Below are 19,805 nucleotides of genomic sequence, written 5' to 3' on the forward strand. Positions count from 1 at the left end.
AAGGAAGGAAGGAAGGAAGGAAGGAAGGAAGGAAGGTTCATATTATTTCATCTTATCACGAAGTATAGCAAACAGGTCAAATGAGGTAGGCTTTCCTTGCCCACTGCAGTTCACTGTAATGCAAAGTTAACATCCTACCTTGATATGCCAGCTCAACACATCCCAGCATCTCTTGGATGCCACAGGTGTGTGGCCCTGAGAGACTGTCCTCTGCATGCTACAAGGAAGCATCTCGGGCCCCACAGGGCAGTAAGCATGCTGTCTGGCTCTCGAGCAGTTGGTCACAGCACCCCATGCTAAGCGCATCCGGTCCTCTTGTCATTGCAGGAAAGCTGCACTGCAGGTGAGCATGAACGATGGCCTGTCCTTCATCTCCAGTTCCGTCATCATCACCACCACACACTGTGTAAGTCACAACCTCCCACCCCATTGCCATTATCTTTTTCAACTGCTCTCCCCAAGCTCCAGCCTTCTCCAGCATCAAACATGAAATGCTTTGATTCTTTGTTCTGTCCAGCAGGCCTGATGCCATCTGGGTCGGGTGTGGTTTACTGTGATGCCTTTGTCAGTCTCTTGGGTTCTCTGTCCCTGGTACTGAGGAGGATCCCTGGTTTCCCCAGCCTGCATAGGAGATTCGATACTGCACAGGCTGTGGTGAGGGTGGGCCCTGTGTCAGATACCCTTACGACTGGGGAGACAGAAAGGAATTGGACAACATATAAAATATATCTTAAAGAGTCTGGGTGTTGTATTTTGTTCTGTTTTAAGAAGCAGGAAATGGGCACCAGCTAAAGAAAGGCATGGGCTTTATAGAGGAGCTGTTGTTTAAGGACAGGAACAATGGGAACTTGTTCCTGTGATTGTGGAAATAGTCTAGGGGAAAAGAAAACTGATGAAGCCGGAGAGCGAGAAGGAAGGGGCCTTGCCTTAGGTCCACAAAGTATTCTCTGCTGGCTCCTTCAACATGGATCCTGCCATCAGTTCTCACTTCTGACCACCCCTAAAGTCACCTGAGGAGCTGGTTTCTTTCTTTAATTGTGATGTCCAATAAATCAAAACTATATATTTAAAAGAGAGAGTGTGTGTTAGACGACTTAACCTCACAGTACACTAGATCATGAACCCTGGTGTTGGAGACCCCAAGGGCTTCTGAGGAGGCAATGCGGGCCTGACAGGGAACACCTGGGCCTGTGAAGCCCCTTCTTAGCAGAGTCACTGTCTCCATGTTCAGCCTGCCTGGGTAATTGGGGCTCAGTTCACTTATCCCCTAATGGGAATGTTTGTACTACCGTTAGTTGGAATTTTCTTTTTTTTTTACTAAGTTCATGCCTTCCATTAGATCTTTCTAGCAATGAAGGAAGTCAGTGAGTATGTCTGCAAAGCTCCTCCCTGGTCAGCCATTGGAAAATGTGTTGCTAGAACTCTTTAGAAATTGGTGTTGTGTCCTTAATAGTTGTAGACCGCCTTGACGGGTTACTCTGTCTAGGGTCTGTAACCCGCCTGGCTGGTCAGTTATTCCAGGGTCACGGAGAGGTACCACCTGAAAGACATGGGCTGATAAGAGGAATGAGGCTAAGCATATTTGTCAAAGCCTCCGTTAATTAGAGTCATGGTTGCAGCTTATATAGCCCCTGGATGCGGAGCTTGGGGGGCTGGGGCACAGGATCTTGCCACGTGGTCCATGCCCGTCACGTAGGCCAAGAGGTTACGATCGGTCACGTCACGATTCCTTGGTCAGGAAGTCACAAGTTGACACACCTAGTTCTCTAGATAGTTTGGAATGTGAGGCAGGTTCTGTTAACAGATAGCTCTCTATTAGCAGTTAATTTGGGTGTGGGATAGGCTTTGTCAATAAGACTATTCTCAATACAATTGGGAAGTGGAGCCCTTCTGCAAAACTCCTCACAGCGGTGATTCCTATAATAATTTTGGGGGGACATGGCTCCTGACAAATAGTGTTGCAGGTAGGTGAGAGATAACAGTTGAGCCCTAAAGCTATATGAGGCAAATATGATTTACCTTCTAAATGCACAGGGAGGCCGAGTTTCATGATGGGCATGACTGTCCTTGCTAATTCCTGCTTAGAGGTATTCTCCACCACCCTGCGGAGCTAATAATTATCTGTTATGTCTAACCACACTACAGACAAATAATTATGCCTCTCAGACCTCAAGGACAGGGAAGTTGGAAAGCGAACAGTCTTAGGACTGACTTAGCTTGTGGTATGAAAACACAAGACTACTAATTTAAATTTGAGTCTCTGAAGAAGCAAGGGTAGCCTTACCAATGTGTTGCAAAGTTTAAACAATTCCCAGGAAATGTCCACTGTATCTTCTCAACTCACTCTAACCCCCATCTTACCTCAAATTGCCTTTCTCTGATTACGTTACCAAGTTTCCAGTTCAATGGACTCTTGATTAAAATCACTGTCCAATATATTCTGCAGTGTTTCCTTTTCACTTGAGATTGTTCTGTTAGTCCATGAGAAAATTATCACCACCCTAAATTAGATATGCAAGTCCATTCTTTCATCTACCTAATAAACAGTGATTGATTGTAAGATGAAGCCTCCTAGGAACTTAGGCTACATCAGTAGACAGAGGGTGGGGAATACACAATGAGAAGTAAAGAGAAGAAATGATTCCATGCTATTTTAAAATATAATATACATGATAGAGAAAAATTAAATAAGAGAGTTTGGTACTGTCTCAGTGAGTGGGTTCCAGTATAAACACTGAAGGGGACACACTGAGAAGGTGGCATTTGAGTAGAGCCCTGGATAGCAAGGAAGTTAACTGTGAAGCCGCAGGAGGGCTAAAGAGGGTAGAAGCTTCCAAACCAAGAGCCCTAATGTTAAGATCCTGAGACCAGAGACCTCTGGCGTCTGAAGCAAAGTAAGGAGGCTAGCAGTACGTCTCAGCAAGGGTCCCAGTCAGTGAGGTGACCGGGGACAGAGGATGCGGGGCCTTGTGAGAACTTGGGCTTTGAAAGAGGGGAGCTGCAATCTGACTTGCATGTGAAAGCTCACTCTGTGGAGCTAGCCAGTGAGCAGACCGGGAAAAGGTGGGAGCTGCGCGGCTGTTGAGGGAGTTCTCTTTTAATTCAGTGGCATGGGAGGGAAACTGAGGTGTCAAATATGAAACTTGAGAAAAGAAAGACCAGGATGTCCCCAAGAGCCAGACCTTGTATCTAAAAGGATGGTGTGACTGCTGGCAGGAGAAAAGTGAGGAGGAGACCTGGGGGTGAGGAGATATTGGGACATCCAGTTTTGCTGGTTATTCATTGGGTAGTCTTGACTAGGTTATTTATCCATCCCATGCATCTGTTTCATAACCAAGAAAAAGAAGATGGTAAGTGTATACCTGCTGACACTATTGCTGGTGTTATGTAAACGGTCTCTGTAATGAGCGGAAGACCTGGAGTTAGTCAACACTCAGCATTTTATCATGGAAGCTTAAACAAGCCAGCTGGGTGTGGTGTTGCATGCTGGTAACCCCAGCTCTCTGGAGACTTACGCAGAAAGATCCTGAGTTCAGAGTCACCCCAAGCCACCTATACAGTTTGAACTAACAGATTCTCTCTAGATAATTGAGTCCCCCCACACACACCCTGTCCTGGGTCACATGGTAACAGAGGGACTCTGGACTCTTTAGAGAAAAGACATGTCCATGGTGTACATGCTTGTCACTCAGCCACACCTAAGTGATTGGAAGGAGACAATCCAACTTTCCAGTTCAAAGTTGGAGCTCCGGTCCCACCAGGCCCCAGCAGAAGCTCAGATTCAACACTAAAATTGCCTGAAGCAAAGCAGAGGTTCAGTGGAAGGCGGGAGGCGTGCATCCAGGAGTGAGAAGTCTCAGGCTAGTGTTTGTCTGGATGACTTGGTTTTCAGATCAGAATGATCCCTGGGGCCTGGACAAAGGATTAGCCCTGCCCATGCCCGTCACAGCCTGCCCAGCCCGTCACCTGGAAACAAAACTCATTTTAAAATATGAAGCTAAGATTTCTCGCTTTATTTAGTGCCCATTTGGACAAGTGTGCTCCGAGCATTTCAAGAGCCACCGTGAATAACTGGTGCCTTGGCTAGAAGCAGAAATTCCATGCAGTTTTACAGGATAGAGATTTTTTTCTACTTAGCAATAAAAGATTCTACAATCAGGGTAAACTTGGCAGAGTTGCCCGGCTATAGAAAGTGTCAGCATTTGGTCCCTTTTCCCCAATATTTCCGAGATATCTCAGTTGGGTTGTCTAGCTAGACGCCTTTCCTTCCCAAACTAAGGCTGAAAAAAAAAATCACTGATTTAGTACAGTACAAAACAAGTTTTAGGACCTTAAGGAACTTTCCTTGAAGATTATCTTCTTTTAAATAAATATTTTATAAGTCTATCATCATATTTTACCCAAAGAGGACAGAATTCAGACCGTTGTTCGACCAGCATTTCTTAAGCAGTTTCTGGGTATCTGGTATCCCGTGAATAATCTGCAAAGTTGCTCTTGGAGGAAGGAGCCCACCAGACTTGTGTGTAATAAAGAATGGGGGGTGGCTTGGGGTTTGGGGTGAAAGACAGCTCAGTTAGCCAATGCTTGAGTTTGATCCCTACAATCCACCTACAAACAAAAATCTGGGTGTGATAATGCACATGTATAATCCTAGCTTGGGGAGGTGGAGACAGGCAGACACTCAGGATAACTCAGCAGCCAGCCTGGCTTCCTTTTGCAAGTTCCTGGCCAATGAGAATCACTTTCAAACAGAATGAAGTGGACAGCTCCTGAGAAATGTCACCAGAGGGTGTCCTCTGGACTCCGTACATACCCACACATGTGTGCACACACAGAGAGAACAGGGGTGCGTGAGTCAGGTGTATATGATGTAGGATTTCTTAAAGGACGAAGGAAGGGGGGCAAACGGAGTCAGGAAATGTCTGTGGAGGCGGTAATGCCACAGTGGTGATCTTAAGATTGATAGTTACATGGGAATGCATAGACAGAGGCTCCGTGCTGGGGAAGGCAGCCTTTGCAAGGGCTAGGGGGCCCTGGCAGACCTGTGACTTGTGTTTCCTCCTCTCTGCTTCTGTTTCTATGCCTGCTGCCTCTTGATTGAGGCCATTTCTCAACTCTACAACGTCTCCTTTCCCAGGACACATACCCACCCTTCTTGGTCCTATACCTAGTAAGCGACCCAAGGCCAGACTCACTGCTGGCTCTCTGTGGGGGTTTCTTTGCCTTTCTTACCATGGTTGTAAAGATCACAATCTTCAAAGAAAGGTAGGAAACATAAATATATACCTAAGGCACTAAGTCTAATTAACCACTATAGAAATGGAGACTACCCTTCCATTTTCTCCCTCGTTTATATGAAAAAGAGCTTAGCTGTAAACAATGATTAATAATGTATAAAAACCCATTTGGTGTCACTGGTCAGATAAATTCTTGTTTTTTGTTTTTTTTTTATTCTTTTCGTTTTGGTTTTTTTTTTTTTTTTTTTTTCGAAGATAGGAATTCAGTGATCTCCAGCTTGAGACATCAAAAATCCCTGAGCATTGTGGGTATGGCAATGGTGTGTTCTGGCTACAGAATAATGGGGGGCTTCATTCAAGCTGTTGAGTCAGAAGTCCCTGCTCTGAGTCGGCACACTCGGTAATGCACACTGTCATCCCAGCTCAGGTGAGACTGAGTCAGGAGGGTCGGGAGTTCAAGGTCATCCTCAGCTACATAGTGAGTTCACAGGCTGTTACGAACTATATGAGAACATGTTTAAAACAAAACAAAACAAACAAAAAACCCAGCACAAGCATGCTGGAGTGTGATCACGTCAGGTCATCTAGCTGTTCTTACACCCCACATTGCATGGCTGTAATTGGAATAATGGTAACGTGTTCTAGGAGCTGGAAGCCTCAATCGTCTATTGAAGATTGATGGTTTTGTTAGTTCATTGGCTCATCTCCCTACCCCCTTACAGGATCTTCTGTGCATGCCCCATGGCAGCTTTTTCTCCCCCTTATAAAGAGGCACACTCCCTCTTAGGGTATAATAAGCCTGGGTTTTAGGATCAGGGAGGAAAACCTTTGAAGATGTTGTTTACAGGATAACTAGGGGCAGGAAACCCATAAATCCGGTTTACTGATAAGGGCTGGGCTGCTGTCTTCCTCTGCTGCTTTGGTATAAAAATGTTTCCCCGGTGCAGGAATAAAGTAAGCAGTAACCTTAGGCAGCAGTCAAGCCTCTGGAGGCACGAGAAGCAGTGTTTACTAGGGCAGACATTCTTCCATTAACTCTGAAATCCCTGCCATGCAGATGACATCGTGCCCCTACCTGTGGTGGCACCACAGTCTCTATGCCACACTTCACCTTTAGGGTGCCGTTCCCTTTCTGTAGATGTGCTTCAGCTTCCAGATTATTCTCCAAGAGTTTTTCTTCATTAACATTATTACAGGTACTTATTAATATGGGGGGTATATGTAGACCAGAGGATGGTGACTTTTGAGAGATGGTTCTCTCCTTCCGTCATGTCAGTCCTGAGATCACTTAGGCGGCCACGGTTGGTGGCAAGTACCATAATCAGCAGAGAAATTTTGCTGGCACCATCACCTCCATTTTAATCATTAGATCCTGAATCCAGACTATTCTTCGTCACAATAGATGGCATTTTTCTGTTCATATATATGTGTGTGTGTGTGTGCGTGTGTGCGTGTGTGTGTGTGTGTGTGTGTGTGTAGGACAGAGACTGAGAAAACAATCTTCAATGCCTCCTCCACTATAAAGAATTGTCTGGCTCAGAGTGTCCATAGTACAATGGTTGGAAAACTCTGAGAATAAGAATTAGCCCAGGAGTCTACATTTTTAACAAGCCAGCCAACTAAATCTTAAACAGAAAAGATTCTTACCTTCATAACCACCTAATTCTTACTTTATAATCCAAAGTTTAAAAAAATAGAAAAGCCACTAAAATCTATTGAAGAAACAGGGGTTCTTCTCTTGACTCCAGCCTAGTCCATTCACGAAAGAGTCCCACAGCCTTCCATTCAGAATCCATTCTGTATGTCCCTTTTAGAGTCCTCTGTCTAAGATAGATATAGGTATTTGGCCACGTTGACAATCTGCCTTGCTGAGGCTGCTCAGAAAGGGGTATGCCAGACAGAAGCCACCAAGCAAGGCTGCAGGTGTGACTACAGACAGGACAGAGGCCACCGTGGCTGCAGGTGTGACTACAGACAGGACAGAGGCCACTGTGGCTGCAGGTGTAATTACAGAAAGGACAGAGGCCACCGTGGCTGCAGGTGTAATTACAGAAAGGACAGAGGTCACCGTGGCTGCAGGTGTAATTACAGAAAGGACAGAGGTCACCGTGGCTGCAGGTGTAATTACAGAAAGGACAGAGGCCACCGTGGCTGCAGGTGTAATTACAGAAAGGACAGAGGCCACTGTGGCTGCAGGTGTAATTACAGAAAGGACAGAGGCCACCGTGGCTGCAGGTGTGACTACAGACAGGACAGAGGCCACCGTGGCTGTAGGTGTAATTACAGAAAGGACAGAGGTCACTGTGGCTGCAGGTGTAATTACAGAAAGGACAGAGGCCACCGTGGCTGCAGGTGTAATTACAGAAAGGACAGAGGCCACCGTGGCTGCAGGTGTAATTACAGAAAGGACAGAGGCCACCGTGGCTGTAGATGTAATTACAGAAAGGACAGAGGTCACTGTGGCTGCAGGTGTAATTACAGAAAGGACAGAGGTCATCGTGGCTGCAGGTGTGACTACAGACAGGACAGAGGCCACCGTGGCTGCAGGTGTAATTACAGAAAGGACAGAGGTCACTGTGGCTGCAGGTGTAACTACAGAAAGAACAGAGGCCAACGTGGCTGCAGGTGTGACTACAAACAGGACAGAGGCCACCGTGGCTACAGGTGTGACTACAGACAGGACAGAGGCCACCGTGGCTGCAGGTGTGACTACAGACAGGACAGAGGCCACCGTGGCTGTAGATGTGACTACAGACAGGACAGAGGTCACCGTGGCTGCAGGTGTAATTACAGACAGGACAGAGGCCACCGTGGCTGCAGGTGTGACTACAGACAGGACAGAGGTCACCGTGGCTGCAGGTGTGACTACAGACAGGACAGAGGCCACTGTGGCTGCAGGTGTGACTACAGAAAGGACAGGGTCCACCACCCAGCACTGTCTGAAGAGTTCAGCTCCATTCAGTACAACCACACAGGCCCATTTTCTATGTCGATTTAGCTCTGTTACCAATAGCTTTAAAAGAACTTGGAAACACACAGATTCAGCTTGGTTTTATGGTCAGCTCTCTAGGTAAACAGATTGCCTGGCGTAGCCACCGTTGCCAAAGCTCCTTCAGTTTCACCAGCCGGGTAGGGAGTGAGTCCAGTAGCCTGGGCCGAGTGGCAAGTTCATCTTCCAACATAATAAAAAATGTGCACTCTTAGGAGTACAAATGAGAGCAGATTTTTTTCCCTTCTGTTTTCCAAGGTCAAGTAAACAGTCCACCCTCCAAAGCATGCATCAAAGCCTGTGATGGGCCATCCTCCTAGAGAAGGAACCGAGTCCAGGGACAAGGCCACGGTGGCAAATGAAATCAGAGATATCATAGTAGGGCCAGCATGTGTGAAACCAGTACTGTGAACAGAGGGTCAGAGAGTCTGGGAACAGCAGTCAGCCCCTGACCTCCAGAAGCCATGACACAAATGCTCTGGTGGGAAGGCAGCCCAGAGGTAAACACTGTACAGTGTGGGGTGCAGCAGGACATAGGGCCTGCAAAGTCCCCTCATTAGTTCTAAAGATGAGTGCTTCTGCATCTATGCATCTTTAGACGAATAATGAATTAACTCAGACATGCCGCATCTGGGGTTACTTTCCAGCCAGTCACTCAGTGTCCTTCCTGCAAAACAAAGCCAACGGCTCCTTACAAAATGCTGGGATCAGAACACATATGCAGCTTGCCTATAAGTGTCTTTCACCCCAATAAGAGAAGAGATTCCCCCAAATAGATACCTCTGAAGGAGAGAGACCCAAGCTCCGACCTCCCCCACAGGCTTTTACAGACCAGCAGCATCCCACCTTGCACCCAGCTCTCTCCCATGCCCACCCCTCCCCTTGACCTTCACATCCCCTGGAAGGTTCTGCCCCGGGAGGGGGGGGAGAAAGGGGCCTTGCAAAGGGAAGCCATAGAAAGCAAGTCCAAGGCATTGCTGCAGAAGCTTGCCCCTATCTTTGCACGCTGCAGATGTACAAACTGCAACCAGGGGTGTTAATGTGGAGACCATGGTTTTATGCACTAGGTCAGTCAAAGAGAGAATAAGTCCTCATTTACTTTCCATTATTTAGTTGAAGGAGTTTAGCGCCAAGGGTGTCAGGTCCACAGCCCTGAGGCACAAATGGTTGGATCCTAGCGCTTCTTTCTCAGCCTTGAAAAGGGATGGCCAGCTACACGCTTTAGGTCACTCTAATTATAAGTGATGTGTCCTCTAACATGTGTGGGCTGGGAAAACTGGGAAGACTTGCTTGAGGAGGACAATAAAAATGAGTGCAGCCTTGGGCCAGATGAATCTGCTGCCATCCTGATCCTGGCCGTGCCATGCTGGACTTGGGATAATGTGCTCTCGCCCTTGGGCTGTGATCTCTGCGTGACTGGCCTGGTGATGCGCTTTCTGAAGACATTCTCACACACTAACAAAGTGTGCTTCCTAAAACTAAGGGGGCGATGGGCCGCTGGAACCTGGCAGAAGTAAACTCTATTTGAGTTTAGTGTTCAGTAACAGGAGGGTTCTTTAGAGCGAGCCCAGAGAAGCTGGATGTGAGAGAAACATTAGAGAATCTATTGTGTTGTGCAGAAGAATATGGAGCCCGAGCTCACTGGTCTGGGGACACATCTGGCACAGAGAGAAAAGGCCGTTCTAAAGCAGGTGTGCAGCTGTCGGTCTCAGGCAGGACTGAGTTCTCTGCCATGGTTCTGTCCAAGCACAAGTAACTGTCAGCTTGGCAGAGTTCTGGAAAGGTCATTTGGCATCAGATGGTGACTGGGCTGGCAAAACCAACAGATTCCTTCCACAACTGAGCGTCGGCGATTGTGGATCTAAGCGCACGTGAACTGAGAAGGGTAAACACAGCCTTCCAGAGTGTAACCGATGAACCTGGCTTTTACATTTAGGAAATCAATTTAAGAGAACTTTGTGTTGCTGTTGGAGGGGGTCCCCTGTGAGATGCAGGTCAGCCAGGCTGCACCTAGTACGAAGGAGGTCATGTTTCAGCCACAGTGCTCCAAGCACGCGTTCTTGTTTGCAAGGTCTCTCACCCGCAAGGCAGCGCTTCTGTTTACTCAGAAGTCCCCAGAGAGCCACCCAAAGCTCAAAGCTTTGTTTGGCTAAGCGATGTCCTGTTTTTTTAAGTCACTTTAATAATATACCTGTGGTCTGGTGCACCATCATCAGGAGAGGGAAGAGGGCCGCAGGAATATGAGCGCAAAGCTCAGATCTCAGATACTGCTTACAAATGAAACAGAAGGAATCTTCCAGCACCTCTGTTTTGATAGCCGTCAGATGCATAAAAATGTATTTAAGATGTTTGGGAGGACTCACGCTGGTTTATTTTTCTTGGATATTTAAATGATTGACTCTTAAATATTTTATCTCTAAGTACATTAAGGAATGTGCGCCCTGAGTTTGAAATTTCCTTGTTTTGAGAGTTGATAAGAGAAAAAAAATGTTTTTCTGAAACTATGCTTTGGAAAACTCTGAGATACCCATATAATAAATGGTAGAAGTACAAGTTAAATTCAGTAGTCTATAAACAAAATGGACGTGGTGGGTCAGCCAGAAGGAAATACAGAATGATGGCTCGTATGACCAAACCACCCAGCTACCTGCTGTTTACAATAAGAACACATTCCATAAAACATATGAGAAAAGTAATATTAAACAAAAAGAAAAAGCAAACGAGTGTGGCTGTCTAATGAAGGGGAGATTAAACTGCATAGCAAGAAGAAAAGGGAGAGAAGACAATGGTGACGTATTGCTGTCATGAGGACCACGGCGTGATGTGGGTAGTAGCGGTTCTCCCGGTAGTTCCCATGATTCTGGTCTACACGGAGTGACACACCCCCACCACATAGAGAGCAAATCTGAGAGGGTGACAAAGAGAAGTTTGTAAGCCCGCCTTCTTCTGTTCAGAGGAGAGCTATGTGTGTCTCAGTAACTGATAGAAGACATCAAAAAGTTGATAAAGTATAAATGATTTGAATAATACAGTAAAAAAATAGCTGCTGGACAGATTATGGATTTAGAGCAAAGTCCTAAATAGGGATTAGAATTTTATGGCTGTATAAAATGAGAGGTAAAATTTTAGCAAGTTAGCAAGGTGTCTCTTTGGTTAGAAGTCACACAAACACTGTTTTCCCCACATTTTAACATCTCTGAAATTAAGATGATTCTGCTAATCAAAAAAGCACCATGAATTAATGGGCAAATGTTTTCTTTAGTGGACCATAAAACAGGAGGCATCTCAGAGTGGGTTACTGGAATCTGGCTGGATATTTTCCATTCATCTGTATTGTAAAAGCAAAAGTTTTAAAAAAATGGAATATACTTAAAAACACCTCCTCAGTCACTTCCTTTCCACCACCCACCTGAGGACTTGCTTCATACAGAACACAGCCGTATTCTGGAATGAAAAAATTAAATATCAATAGCTAACTACGCTACCAACCAATTATTAAAATCTTGCATGCTTCAAACCTCATAGCTGAGTAATCTATGAGCCAATGTGAGTTAAGGGTTGCTTGAAACTGATTGATTGCAGAGGCACCACATACCAAAACCTCCAGTGTAGCCAAAGCAGCTCTCAGAGGGAAATTCATATTCCTAAGTGTTTGTATAAGAAACAAACAAAAATAGTGATAGGTCATATCTGCACTGAACTTGAGAGATCAAAGAACAAAATAGAAAAAAAAAAAACCTAAAAAAATTATATATTTAAAGGGCAGGAGCGAGGAAGACGCCTCAGCTGTCGAGAAGAGTTGACGCTCTTTCAGAGGACCAGAGTTCAGTTCCCGTCCCCCGTGTCAGTCAGCCCATAACTGCTTAGAACTCCAGTTCCGGGAAATCTGGTGTCCTTTTCTGTCCTCCGTGGGCACCCAAAGCACATGTGTACACACACATGCAGACACGTGTGTGTGCACATAAATAAATAACAAAATAAGTCTTTCAAACGAGCCACACAAAAATAATGAGACAAGAATGGTGTGGAGAGCAAGGTAGCTTTTAGTTGAATATAGCAGATATGACAGGAAACAGGCATGGATCCTCAGGGCTGTGTTCTTGCTGGAGAGGTTCCCTGGGAAGACCTGCCAAACCTAGCGCTGTCACCGGCTGGGCTGGGGTGAGGTCACTAACACAGCGGACTGGGAGAGCAGTGCATGCTGGGAGCACCCCTGCCCTTCTCGGTTTCCTTTCTCACAGGGAATGTTATGAAATATTGTAGTTTATATTTCATCTCTTTTCACCCCCAGCTAGAATTTGTCCATTTGCTCTGAGCCCCTGGAGTGGTGAAGCGGTGGAACCCTAAAGCAGTTTCTGGCCACTGTCTTGTTAGGATTTGCTTGCCTTAGGGCTGGAGGGTCAGAAGTCAGGGCCCCCTGCATGCTAGGCCTGGGCTCTCTAGCTAAGCCTCAGCTCTTGTGCTGTTTTAGCTGCACTTTTCCTAGTCTCTTGTTTCTTGGTCCCTCCCTTCCCTACTTTGACATATTAAGCTTTTAGGAGTCCTAATATCAGATAATCAAGCGCGTGTGAGTTGTGTGTTTATTAAGCCCAGCCTCTGAGTCAGAGCCTGGGAGAGAAGTGTGTGCCACCAGTACGCGGGCCTTGGAGAAAGGCCGGTGTGCCCATTCACATCCGCTCCTGGGTGGCCCGGGCTAAGCCAGAGGGCTGAGACTCGGGGTGATCACTGATCGGCTATGAAAGAGAGCTAATTCCATGGGATGCGCAATTTACAGAGGTTCAAAAGCAGGATCAGTGGGAAGAAACTTCAAAAGAAAGAAGGAAAGGGGAAAAGGGAGAGATTAACAGTGTGGGAAATGGAATCAGTTGTGGAGGGAGCCTGAGATCCCCTTCCCCCAACACTGAGCTAACTGACTGATATTTAAACACAAACCCATTAGGCTAGGCCATGACAGAATGGGAGGTGCTCGGCCCAACTCAGACTATGCAATTTACAGTTAGTGTGGCACACTGCACCGTGTCCTGGGCTCTCAGGTCATTTTCTCTCTTATTCAAAAGCTAGTGAGATGGCTCAGTGGGTAAAGGTGTTTGCCACCGAGTCTGATGGCCAGATTTCCATCCCCAGAGCCATCCCAGTAGAAGGAAAGAACCAGCTCCCCAAAGTTGCCTTCCACCTCCACACACATGCACACCACACATACACAAACACACACCACACACATGCCACATTACACACACCACACACATACTACACATACACACACCACACATGCCACATTATATACATCACACACACTACACACGCCACACTATACACACCACACACACACCACATGCCACATTACACACACCATACACATACTACACATACACACACCACACTATATACACCACACACCACACATGCCACATATATACATCACACACATACACACACTACACACATCACACTATACACACCACACACACACGTGTAATTTTTTAAATTGTAAAACAGATCTTATCTGGGACTGGTACAAATCACATCATCCTATTCCTCCAGAGCAAGCAAATATTCCCTTTCTCCTCTATAGAACAGCCAGCTATCATAGCTATCAGCTATGAGCCAGGTCTCGCAGGGGTAAACAGACACCTTTCGGGGAACAACTAACTGTCTCACCACATGCACTAGGCCACCAAGGAACCCCAGAAGTCAAGTTTGTTTCTCCCTCCCCCAGTGCCACAGCAGCAGGACCCCAGCCAGCATTCCTTTGCCTTCCCCGTGGCTGCTGAAGCAGATGTTCATTTACTCAGTGCCCAGAGCGGTGAGCTTAATGTTCTGTTCCGTTTCTTCCAAGATTAAAAAGCACTTGAATAAGTGACAACCAGAATATTTCCTAGGATCTTTTAAACACAGCCCAACACCAGGAAAGTGGCTTCGCTGTCCCGTCCAGGAAGCTTGAAAGCAGTCCCCATCTTACCGTATCTCCCAAATTCTCGGACTTAGAAAAGGCACCGCAACACTTGAAGTTCTTAAGACCATCATAGAAGGTCCAAGCCCAACCTAAATATACGCCAGTGTATCTTTAAGAGGAAGACATGGTGGCCGCCAAGTTTTTAGAGTGAGTTCCGTTTCCCCCAGATACCATGTATGATGAGCTCCTGAATTCCACACTTGCCCACTATCCCACCTGGACCTTTGATAATGGTTCAATCTTCCCGCAGGAATGCCCTCCTCTCTTCCCACCCACCCAGTGTCACTGTGCCTTCAAGGCCAGGCAGATGCTGCCCTGTCCTAGCTAATGTCATACCCTCACTCTGTGAGCACTGGCTCTGTGTATCTCATCCCCTAGCCAAACTGCCTGCAACCTGTGTTTCCCTCTGAGACGGCCCTTGGCCACGCACAGCCCTGTCTTCCTAGCAGGGCTAGGATTTGTTTCAGGACAGGAATAGATAGGTAGATAGATAGATAGATAGATAGATAGATAGATAGATAGAGGAGAGATAGATAGATAGATAGATAGATAGATAGATAGATAGATAGAGGAGAGATAGATAGATAGATAAGAAATAGATGATAGATAGATAGATAGATAGATAGATAGATAGATAGATAGATAGATAGATAGATAGATAGACAGACAGACAGACAGACAGACAGACAGACAGACCGACCGACCAAACTATAGTTTATGTATCGGCATGGTTTCTGAGTACTTAGAAAGCCAGACTTCCTCCAGAATATTGTCACTATTTTGACTAGTTCCTGCGCTTACTTAGAAACTGCTGGAATTTAAAGACATAGTGTTTGAATGTCCTCAGTAAGGACAACAGAGATGTCATTGTCATTTGATTCTTACAAACTCCGTCCATTGGGGAAGCAGGTGGTGGAAATCACACGAGGAGAGATCTGCTCGTGGGTTTCAGGGGTTTCCGGTAGCTGTTTCCTAGAGGGAGTCTCGGCTTCCAAAGCCCGTAGCTTGCAGGCCATTCAGTTCGTTCAGATGTGGGAGTTCTCTTACGTTCCCCACAGGAACAGCCCCCTGCTTCCCGACCTGTTTTTTAAGGAATCCCACAAAGGCTGAGGGAGCTCACACCCAGGGGTTTTCTGTACTAGGCTGAGGGGCTCACGCCCAGGGGTTTTCTGTACTAGGCTGAGGGGCTCAGACCCAGGGGTTTTCTGTACTAGGCTGAGGGGGCTCACGCCCGGGGTTTTCTGTACTAGGCTGAGGGGCTCACGCCCAGGGGTTTTCTGTACTAGGCTGAGGGGGGCTCACGCCCAGGGGTCTTCCTGCACTGCCCACGTTTCCCGGTGATGACTGTATCGTCTCCAGTGCTGTCAGTCTCATGGCCATCATTGCCTCTCCGGTGGCAGGAATGAATCTGTGTGTTTAGCTATGTCGCCCTCACTAGTGTTTGGTCAGCCTCGGCAGGGCTTAGGTTTACCATTAGAAAATCCCCTTTAGTTGTAATTTCATGTTCACTAGGGTGGCAAGCTAGGGATTTGGGTTTCTCAAATATGCAACCAGGGACTCCCCCACAACACACACACACACACACACACACACACACACGGTAGGGCCATTCAAGTTAGCATGAAGTTGTTCACAGAAATCAGGCTCATGCCCCTGAGCCAAGCCCGGGTGCGGAGTGTGGAAGCGAGGAGAGAAGAGGAAAGCAAGCCATGGGCTCTTGCAGACTTGTCTCGGGTGATCAGTCAGGCCTGGGAAGGAATGGTTGTCTCGGCTATGTTTGCAGAGAAGACAGAGGTGCTGGATGGCCTGCCACATCCCCCATGTTTATTTGAGGGAATGGTAGGATGACGTCACCTGTCAGGGTCCACAGCCAAGCTCTGCGGTGAGGCTGGTACAGCTGTCCCTGCAAAAGTCTGAGGCAGGGGGTGCAGCTTCCGGAGATGCTGTGACGGACATTAACCTGCCATGTTCTCATTTCTTCCTAGCTAGCCAATAGTGAGGTGGCCACCTTGAGTCATTCCTTTTGACAAATCCTTCCATTTAAAACACTGCACTTTGCTTAAAAGTAGAAAAGTGACGAAATCAGATGTGTGCTCTGGATGCATAAAGCCAGTGAATGCAGCAGCGGCGGTGGGGGGGGGGGCATGAAGAGAGCCCCTGTAAGACATGGGAAATGCTCAGGTGGAGTTAAGGAAAGCACAGGCACCCAGAGTTTGCCATGGACACCCACTGCTCTGTCTTCCCTGCCCAGCTACATGGTTTGTGATTGCAAAAACTATATCCACCTTTGTGTCTGTGACGTGCTTTGAGAAGGCACATAGTAGGTGCTTATCCGTGTTGGGTATGACAGACATGTGCCTCACCGAAAATCACTTGCCCAAGCAATGAAAGTTAGAAAGGGTATTCTGGGAAGAAACTGGGAGAAACGTGAGCGGACACTGTCCCAAGTGCCACTGAGCCCGAGTCAGAAGGGAGCTGGGAGACTGTGGAGAAATGAGAAAGGGCTCGGGAGGGGCAGCCTGAACCACGCCCGCAGAATGTTCAGGGTGGGTCTCAAGGAGTTGACAGGTTCCCTGAGGCTTTAACAAAAAACTTGTAAGGCTCCAAAACCACAGAGAAACCCTGTCTCGAAAAACCAAAAAAAAAAAAAAACTTGTGAGCTTGTTTGTACACGTGGCTGTCCTTTTCTGAAGAAAGGGGTGTGTCATTCTCACCATCTTCTCCAACGTTAGGAACATTTGTAAGCACTGGCAGGCGGCTAAAGAGGAGCAGGTTAGGTGTGAGGGTGCTGAGTAGAGAGTGGGACCCCAAAAACCTGGGGTTACACCGTACCTGTATGGAAGAGTACTTGGAGATTCTATACCTCACCTGGCAGTGGATGGGGCCGAGGTGGGTTGAATTAGGGTGTGGGTCAGAGGGCAGGGTACACTGACTAAGGGTATGGCAGTAGGGGAGAAAGAAGGGTAGGAAAAGGAAATTCACCTCACTTCAGGGCTCCAGACAGGGTTGGCAGAATTGGAGAGCAAGCAGGTGTGAGGGAGAAATGCAGGCTCAGCCTGGACCCCTGTGCTTATGATGTCAATGGGAAGGAAAACTAGGCTCAAGATAAAGACGTGTGTGTCTGTATGGAGAAGAGAGTTTGAGTCAGGAAGTAAAATGAGCCCCTTCTGGAGAGGGCTAGAAAGAAAGCAACAGACCAAGGATGGGTCCAGGAGGCACACAGCACGATAACCAGACTTCACGCAAACCTGAGGCCACCAAATGAAGACGTAGGACTAGCTGAGCTAATAGTTAAGGAAATGAAAGAGTTTTCTAATAGTGGGGAAGGATGGCTCTACAGGGCATCCCGGCTTTTCCATGCCAGCCGAAGCCTGTGAAGAAGCTGGGAAGGAATGGTCAGAGGTGGAAGAAGGGGCGGGGCAGGTGGGGCTGCCCAGCACAGGTGCAGAGGGCTAGAGTTTCAGCGAGGTGAGGGGACAGGTTTGGCAGCTGAGCCAGAAATACCGCGAGAAGATGCAAGTTCCAGCCTTGCCCATGTAGAACGTCTCCGCAGCAATAAAATGACTTAAATTTCATCTTTCAAAATAAAACTTGCCCATGCTCCGCTGGCTCTGTCTGGGCAGGAAGCAGGGCTCTGTGCGGCCGGCTAGAAAGGCTCTGCATTCCTCAGAGCCCTGGAATGTGACTGTCAGAGAGCGTGGCCCTGGCCTGAGGGAGAGAGAGCAGGGTGCAGTCCTCCGTGCCCTGAGGCCCTGAGGCCCTGGGCTGACTCTGTGTCCCCACTGAAGCAGGGACAAGCTGACAGCTGATAGTCCCTGACTGAGCATGCTCCTCTCACTAGCAACAGCCCCATTTAGAACAAGCAGATTGCTATGATGTAACAGGTGGGTGGCCAGAACTGCCCTTGGCTGGAGGGTCTCTTTCCCTTCAGGGCTATCAGTGTGTTTCAGACACAACCAGCTTAGTAGCCAAGAAAAGGGGGCTATGGGAAGGAAGAGAAAAGGGGAACATTGGAGCCCCATGTCATCCGCTTGTCCTCAGGCGTCCTGTGGATATTGTTCAATCAGCCTAACACTCAGGGGGCACCAGCAGACACTCAGTTTTTAAGTGCTGTGTGTTCAAACAGCCCAGCCCTCTGAAAACACAAGTGGCTTCAATAATCCGGAGCTTCGACACTGTCCAACTTAGCAGAGACCACGAACCTGCAGCAAACCACCACCCACGAGCTCGGGCTCTTGTCCCGTCTCTCCTGCAGCACGTGCTTCTCAAAGCACCGTCGCTGTCATCACGGGGACTGATGCTAGGGTGAATGAGACTGGGGCCACAGAGTCGGGACAATAAAGATGCCTTCTTCCTGCCTCAGTTGTGAGGAAACTGACATAGGAGGAGCTCAATACTCTCTTTAGGGCTGTGGGGTAAAGCCTGGCCGAATGTGGCCAAAAATGGGCTGGAACTGTGTTGAATGGGTTTACCAACCCACACTGAAGAGGGCGCTGGCCAGAGAAGACACTTAGTAGGGGTTGAGTTACCCAGAGAATTTGGGGCTCCTTGCTTTCTAAGGTCCTAGGAAGATTTTCTTCTCTTACTCTAGAGAGCCCCTCCTCAGATTGTGGAAGCACGGGCCTGAGAAAGCCTGCTGGAGTAGGGCAGCCAGGGCAATTCACCCTGGGGCAGCACAGGCCCAAGAGACAAGGCAGGGAAGATCCAGGCGTGCCCTGAGCTCTTGCCCCATTTGCTGAGTGAAGAGGGAGGAAAGGACCGACCTGGATCACACACGCTCTGCCCCATATGGGAGGAAATGTTGGGAGTGGGGAAGGAACGGTCTTAACCGTCACTGTCTCCGGGCCTTGCAGGAAGAGGCTTTCTCAGCTGTGCCCCAGACCATGGGCATTAGGCAGATTCCCAGCACAGCCTGGCTTGAAGACTCGGGTTTCACATTTCTTTACATCGGACAAACCCAGGCTCCTGCTAATTCCTCCTCCCTTCACTATGGCAACCCCCAAAACAAAACAGAAAAGGGCAGTGGTGCTAAGTTTTGTGTCATCCAGAGGCCTCTGTCTCCCACAGCAAACAAGCCCAGACATGATCCCACACCCCTCCCCCATGCCATGCTGTGGGTAAGAAATCCGAAATCCCTAGACTCCACCCACCAAGACAAGGTTTCGCTTTGTGTGTTTGTAAATCTTTACCTCTGCGTGCAATGCCCTCCTTGTCTTAAAGAGAACTGCTGCCCTCATTTTGCCAGCCTAGGGAAGCCAGATGAAGCTGACATTCAGAGAATGCCACCCCAACCACTGTGCTCCCGTGAGAAGGGAGCAGGGTTGAGCATCCCTCACTTTCGGATTTCTGCCTCCCGTCTACATGTTCTGTTCTGTAGCGGCTCTGTGTGAGTGTAGGGTGGGGACAGGCTTGAAGTTGCTTACTGGGAAAGACCAGCACTCCCCAGCCAGACGGTATACCGCCATGGACTGTGGCCTTGACCACCTGCTTCGTTTCCACACCGGTGTCCTGGGCATGCTGTGCGAGAAACAGGCAAACAACTCTGTGTCTTCCCACGGGGTCAGCATTTATTGAATAACAATAATTCACACGGTTTGGCTGTTTCGATGACAGCAATTGGTGGCCT

The 19,805-nt window shown here is 47.8% G+C and overlaps 1 protein-coding gene across 1 annotated transcript in view; it reads left to right on the forward strand.

Moving 5' to 3' along the window:
* The window catches only part of Antxr1 (ANTXR cell adhesion molecule 1), a 197,312-nt gene that overhangs the window by 91,539 nt on the left and 85,968 nt on the right, over positions 1-19,805 (forward strand). The window contains exon 12 of the mRNA XM_057766193.1: positions 328-406. Coding sequence (XP_057622176.1) covers positions 328-406 — 79 coding nt within the window. The remainder of the gene's footprint in view (positions 1-327; positions 407-19,805) is intronic.

This window comes from Chionomys nivalis, chromosome 1, assembly GCF_950005125.1.
Source record: "Chionomys nivalis chromosome 1, mChiNiv1.1, whole genome shotgun sequence".
NCBI lineage: Eukaryota > Metazoa > Chordata > Mammalia > Rodentia > Cricetidae > Chionomys > Chionomys nivalis.